Source organism: Myotis davidii, unplaced genomic scaffold (assembly GCF_000327345.1).
Source record: "Myotis davidii unplaced genomic scaffold, ASM32734v1 scaffold2627, whole genome shotgun sequence".
Taxonomy (NCBI): Eukaryota; Metazoa; Chordata; class Mammalia; order Chiroptera; family Vespertilionidae; genus Myotis; species Myotis davidii.
Window position 1 is genome coordinate 98,495 of NW_006297905.1, and position 6,911 is coordinate 105,405.

The 6,911-nt window shown below is 48.1% G+C and overlaps 1 protein-coding gene across 1 annotated transcript; it reads left to right on the plus strand.

The window, feature by feature from the left end:
* The first annotated feature begins 198 nt into the window (after positions 1 to 198).
* On the plus strand, positions 199 to 4,679 carry LOC102756333 (potassium voltage-gated channel subfamily C member 1-like). The gene is made up of 4 exons (XM_006773739.2): positions 199 to 663; positions 941 to 1,140; positions 1,726 to 2,259; positions 2,498 to 4,679. The coding sequence occupies exons 1-4, from the start codon at positions 528 to 530 to the stop codon at positions 3,317 to 3,319; spliced, it is 1,692 nt and encodes a 563-aa protein (XP_006773802.2). The 5' UTR covers positions 199 to 527; the 3' UTR covers positions 3,320 to 4,679.
* The last annotated feature ends 2,232 nt before the right edge of the window (positions 4,680 to 6,911 follow it).

Below are 6,911 nucleotides of genomic sequence, written 5' to 3' on the forward strand. Positions count from 1 at the left end.
AGAAACAGCTAGATACAGCCAAGAGCACATCTGGCCTCCCAAGCTATCTTCCTCACTTCCCCCTCCCCCACTCCCCTTCCTCCTTTTCAGGCTTCTGATGAGAGGATTGTAGAGGAGCTGGGGGGAAGGTGGGGAATTAGAGTGGGGATGGGTGGGGGGGGGGAAGTTGTTCGAAATATTAACTGGTCCTGTGATGTGGCTTCTTGGCTGGAGCCTGACTACCTAACTTCCTGTTTTTCTTCCAGCTGCCTCCTCCCCTCCCTCTGCTCTGGGCTGGAACTAAGCTGGGGGAGGAAGGAGGAGCAGCAAAGTTGGCCAGGGTCTCTTGTCTGATTCCCTACAGGCTGGGGGCCAGGAAGCCCTTCCTAAACAAGCAGGCAGGAACACATATAGCCCTGAATCGGATTGTTGCCTCTCAGCCCTTGCTCCTCTGGCCACAGCAGGAACGGGAGGCTCCTGGAAAGCCCCAGCTCCTTGCCAGCTCTTCCATGAGCACACCCTGGTCCTGAGGCCTCTGAGATCTCTCCATGCAGGAGCAGTCAAGAACTCCGGAGGCAGCAGCAATGCTGGCCACACCACCCGCCCCAACGTCTCCAGCCCCCCTGCCCAGCCAGCCGCTGGTCCCTTCACTGCCAGTGTTCGTGGATCATGCAAAACAACCAAGTGAGTAAGGAAGGACTGACTGAAAGGTGAAAGGAATGGGAGGTGGGTGTGTGAAGTGTGATGTTCTCAGACTGGAGGTGGCTGCCTGTGCCCTCATCCTTTTTTGCCCTCAGGGACAAACATGGGAGGCCCCAACAGGCTGCTGGTTAGGGGGTATGGGACACTGAAATGTTGATCTGGGTAGGTGTTTTGACTACTCTGGTTTGCCTTTCTGTGCTCCTACCACCCTCTCTCTCTCCTCTGCCCCCACTCTCTTCTTGCCCCTTTTTGTTCCCAGGCAAGGAGCTCATTAAGCCCAAAGCAATTTTAGGGCGCCCAGTAGAGAGACCAACGGATGCTGCTGCTGCTGCTGGTGGTGGTACTGCTGGTGCTTTTGGTGCTGTTGGTGCTGTTGGTGCAGTTGATGCAGTTGCTGCTGCTGCTGAGTGCCCAGGACCAGGTGCCAGGGAAGTCGGAGTCAAAAATCATCGTTGTCAGGTCTGCCGACCCCCCAGCCAGTTTCTGAAGTCAGGCACTTCCTACTCTTTGTGGAGGCAAAGGGATCTCTAAGGCCCTCCAGCTTCCTCTGTCACTCCCATCTTCACTCCATTTCCTACACTTAGCCTCCCTTGGCAGCTTCTCTTTTCACCCTTTCCCATGTCTCCCCCACCGCAAGTTTTCAAAGTGTTAGAGGATTAAGAGATGTCCCTGTCCCCATCTTGACCATTTAGTCTGTCATTGCCTGTCTGTGACTCCTCTGCTGTATACCATGGCACAATTGTCCTCTCAGAGTCACCAGGCATCTCCTAAGAGCCCCTAAATGACATCTGTATCCAGGTTAGGATGTTTTTTCTCCTGGAATTGCTGGGCCCAGGAGAGACTCTGGCTAGTCACTGTGACTACACCTGAGAGTTGGCTGTCCTCCTGATTCTCGAAGACCTAGGAGGAAGACACACCTCTAGCTCCTAGCCTTGGGTAGCCTCCCTTGGGTATCTGGGCTGCCACATCACTTCTGTGGTCCTCAGTTCTCTCCCTGCCCTGGCTAAGCCTTGTCCTAACCCCTGTCATCCCTCCTCTTGCCAGCGGATCCGAGCCAGCCGAGAAGCAGGCTCACAGTTTGCCATGGAGGGCTTGGATGATAAACTGATCCTGAACGTGGGGGGCATGCGCCATGAGACCTACATCAGCACTGTGCGGGCCTTTCCAGGCACCCGTCTCTACAAGCTGACCGAGCCACCCCCACCTGGCACCCCAGCTGCTCAGGGTCCACCAGTTCGAGAGTTTTTCTTTGACCGAAATCCTGAACTCTTTGGCTACGTGCTGGGTTACTACCGTACTCGGCAGCTGCACTGCCCTGCCAACATTTGTCGGGATGTCCTAGAGGAGGAGTTGGCTTACTGGGGCCTGGCAGAAGCGCCACTGGCACCTTGCTGCTGGCTCAAGCTGAGTGGCAAGGAGACCCAAACCCAGGACTTTCTGTCTTGGGAGGTCTGTGAGAACGCCCACATGGATGAACACCTTTTGCTGAACCCCATTGGAGGCCAGGGACTGCGGAATGCTTGGAAGCCATGGCTCTGGGTGCTTCTTGACCAACCCCAATCTTCCTTAGGGGCCAAGGTAACTTATTAACAGTGTTGTAATGCCATGTTAAACACTCTTACTCCCAAAGGGCCCTGCCAAGATGCCACAATGGCCACACACTTGGCACAGTGCTTGGGCCCTGAACCTACAAACACCCAGGACAATTTGAGGGGATTCCTAAAAAGGGGAGGCAAAGAAGGGTGGGCGGGGTCCAGTTAGAGAAGTGGGGATGACTGTAAATGGGGGTACTTCTGACATGCCTCTTTTCCCCCAGTGCCTTTCCCTGATCTCCACACTCTTTGCCGTGTGTGCTCTGGTCATCTTCTTCCAGGAGACGGAGGTCCAGCTGGATTACTTCTCTGCCAACTTCACTCCTATGGGACATGGGGTAGGGGTTGGGGGAAACCATCAGCAGCAGCAGAACAATGGTCTTGTTTACCGCCGTGCTCCCCACCTACTCTACCTGGAACTGCTCTGTGCCCTTTGGTTTGGAACTGAGCTCTTTGCCCGGGCCATTTCCTGCCCTGATAAGGTGCGCTTCCTGTGTAGCCCTCTCAATCTAGCCGATATTTTCTGCCTTTTCCCTGTGCTGGTGGAACTGGTGGTGGGTGACAAGGCTGAACAGCAACCCCGTCTCAGCCTAACACTTGGGGCCATTCGTTCTCTCTATGTCCTGAAGCTGGTTCGTCTCCTCGGCTTCCTTGAGAAGTCCCTGGCCATGAGAGTCCTGGTTCACACCCTTCATTCTTCTTGGAAGGAGGTGTGTGCTTTTCTCCTGATTTGGGTAGCTGAGATCTTATTCTTTGGCTTTCTCTTCCTCTATGGGGAGCTCTTGGGCATGTCCACCCCAGGTCAGGGTGAGCCCCATTTTGGAGACATCTTTACATGTCTCTGGTGGACTGTCATAACTCTTACCACTGTTGGCTATGGAGACGTCTATCCCCTCTCTTCTCTGGGCCAGCTCACTGCTGCTGTCACAGCCACGATGGGCATGTGCACTGGTGTCTTGCTGGTGCCTGTGCTCCTTGTCCGTTTCCAACGCTATTATGCTGTAGCTCTGGCCCACCAGAAACTGAGGCCTAATGGCATCCTGTAATGGGCCCATTGGTTAAGAGGGGTGGACCCCACCATCGCTACCTTCCTCTTGCCAGTTTTTGGTTACAAGATAAGGATTTCTAAACCTGGATTTGGCAAAGAATCCTTCAAGAGAAGTCCCAGGTCATGGCAATCTTTGCTAGTCAGTGTTAGCTAACATTAGCTTGAAGGGTAGACTCCCCATTATCAGGTGGGCATCGTGAAGGAAGGGGCTTAGGGGCAAGGCCAGCTAGGCCTCAGCTTCCCCCTGTCCCACCCTAGGCCTTTCTCTTAATCCCGAAGTGACCAGGAATTATAGATGATAGTTCTTCCTGGACTGGTGCTATAACCCTCTCTCACCCAGTTTCCCACTCCCATCCCTTTCTCCCTTTCTCCCTTCCCCCCAAATAGACCATAGTTTAGATGGGGGACTTTTGAATGATAATAGTAATAAGATATTAACATCAGTCTCCTATGGATATCAACGGTGATTGGCTGTGGGTGTTAATAGCAACTGTCAGTGGATATCTGACAGCAACTGGTTATGAGTATTGATGGCAATCAGTATCAGCAGTGCCCAGGCATAGCCAGATTATAGCATTGATCCCCATACTGGCTATGGGACAAATGCTCCTTAGAGCCATAAGGAGGCCTTTGGAGCTTCTCAGAAACTCCGAACAGATGTGGATCAGCCAGGTCTGAGCCCGGGAAGGCACTCTAACTCCATGGCCTCCTCATTATCCCATTATATTTTTCCCCACTCCTTCCTTCTGTTCCCATCTCAGTGATATTTTTTCATAGTATTTTAGATATAGTATTAACCATCATTAACCACAATATATTAGTCAATATTAACCATGCTATCTCAGATACAATAACAATATGTAGTCACTAATAGACATGAAATATTATTGCCGCACATTGCATAAGTGGGATCAAGGAAATTGAATTTGTTGGCAACAAAAGGCAAGTGATTTCCACTTACAGATTTTTAAAAATATATTTTTGGATATACTCATTTACAATTATTTTTAAAATTTCCAAACACTTTTCAGTACCCACAATGGGTCTACCTCCAACCCTTGCTGCTATTGATTATTCCCTCCTTTCCACCTCATGTCCTCCTTTTTCTACTACCTGTATGTTCTTCACTCCTGGCTTTTCTTATGGTGCCAACAACCACGTTCCTCTCCTGAAACTGGCTTCCAGGAGAGAGAGAAAGGACGTCCTCAGGTCTGACTTCAAGCTCCTGGGGTGTCTGAGGAAGTGCTCCAGGCAACTGAGCTGAGCAGGGAGGTTTAATTGAACTCTCACTGTTGCTGAAGCTGTGAGCATAATTCTGTTTACAAAACTTTTAAATAAAATATCCTTTGAACTCTTCATTCCAAGGTTTATCTGTGATTTGGGGGGTAGAAGCTTATGGACATGAGCAGGGATAGGGTTGGTGTAATAAACCAATGACAAGATGTGTGGGCAAATTATTTGATAGGATAAAAACAATTTGCTATCTTTATTGTATCTGTTCCTCAGAATAAACTATTATTACACACCTTGATGAGAGAATAACTTTTTGTTTTTGGTGGGAACAAGGTGGGGTGGGGAAGGGGTCAGGCCCAGAAATTGAGGAAGTAAAATAAAAGACTTGCTGTCCCATTTAGGGCATAATAGTGGAAAACTTGGGCACTTACCGGAAGTAGGAGCTTGTGTGGGGAGAAGTTTCCATTTAAGAAACACTGAAAGAAACCCAACAGGTGTGTCTTAGTGGTTTAGTGTTGACCTATGAACCAGGAGGTCATGGTTTGATTCCTGGTCAGGGCACGTGCCCAGGTTGCAGGCTCAGTCCCCAGTAAGGGGCATGCAGGGGGTGATTGATAAATGATTCTCTCTCATCATTGATGTTTCTCTCTTCCTCTCCCTCTCCCTTCCTCTCAGAAATCAATAAAAACATATTTTAAAAAATAAGCCTATAAGTAGCACTAGAAGGGATAATAGGGAAACTGTTCTATTAAAAAAAAAAAAAAGAAGAAGAAGAACCAGGTAGAATGAATGTCAGGGCTGGGAAAAGCCTGGGAACTCATCAAGTCCAACCCCGTTTTGTTTCAGGTAGGGAAACTAAGGCCCAGAGAAAGGCTGGGACTAGGCCTTGGTTACACAGTGAATCAGGAGCAGAACTAGAACTGCAACCATCTTTGTCACACAATAAGGAACAGTTTTTCCCTTTGCATTTGGGTTGGATGGTCAGACATTTTAACCCAAGAAGAGAAGGGATAGGGGAGTATAGATTTTCATGACCTGACTAGTCCTTCTATAATGAATCATTATGGAATGACAGTGATGAAAGGCTTAGTATATGCCTATTTATGTAACAAAACCCTATAGTTACATCTCTCCTAAGCCTCTAGCACATAATGCTCTGCAAGAATGAGTCCACAGATTATACCAAATTTAGTGATACTCCAAGACTGAATTAACAAATCCCCTAGACTTTACGACCTTTCCTGAATGTTGAGTTTTCCCCAGTATTTAATCTCCTCATGATTTAGGTTGTCATTTCTATACTAAGGTTATCCTAGGTCTTTTAGCCTGGCATGAACTGCTTCTACTCCGAGGAGAGTAGGGAGTAGATGAGGATGCTGAAAAACACTTTAATTTGAGTAGCTTCTTCCATATCTTATGAAGAGTTCTTTGCCTCACATGTTAAAACTTCTCAGCCATGGAAATAATTCATTCTCATACTCACCTTCAGAGCACAATCACACTCCATCTTCAAACATTCATGCACATCCCCTCAAATGTGTAGGCAAATTATTCAATAAAGTAAAAAAGATTCTTTTACTTACTTTACCTGTGGCAAAGACCCCACTGCCCATAAGCTTTATATAAGCCCGGGAAGTCTCTTGTTACTGATGACTAGGAAGGAAAGTGCAATATCCCAGTACACACTACTATCTGGACCCTTCTTATTAGGACAGGGCCGGGAAATCTGTGTGCCAATTCTAGTCTATGTGTCTGACCCTATCTGGTGAAACATCCAGTTGTGCCTCTGTGTTCCACTCTTGCCTCAGCTCTTCAGCAGTTGCCTCAGCAACTACTGTCTAGCTGGGCCTGCACTTTCAGGTCAGACCTATAGAGGGCAACCACTGCTAGTTTATGAGAAATTATTCTGGGTGTGGCTTCCCCTCCCTTCACTTCCTTTTTCAGTGCCTGTAAAATTCTAGAACCAGAGGCTGTTAGAATCAGAGGGTGTGTTTAAATAACTCAAAGTTGGATTCCCTCATGACACAGGGAAATTGAGGCCCAGAAAAAGGAAGAGACCAGTCTAAACTCAGACAATGATTTATTCAGTGGTGTTAGAGCTAGAAGTCAGATTTCCTGAATTTCCGTCCAAAACTCTTGAAATACAGTGCTAAGCATAATGCAAATACCTCATTTTATAGTAGCAGAAACTGAGGCCCAGAACAAAACTTGTCTAAGGTCATTCAGTTGTGACAGAGCTAGGACTCAAACCCAAGTATTCTAAATCTGGGAGTCCTGAAAGATAATGTTAGGCATCTAAATCATTCTGTATATTGAAGATGTAACGGGCTCAGAGAGGGAATGCAATTTGCCCGAAG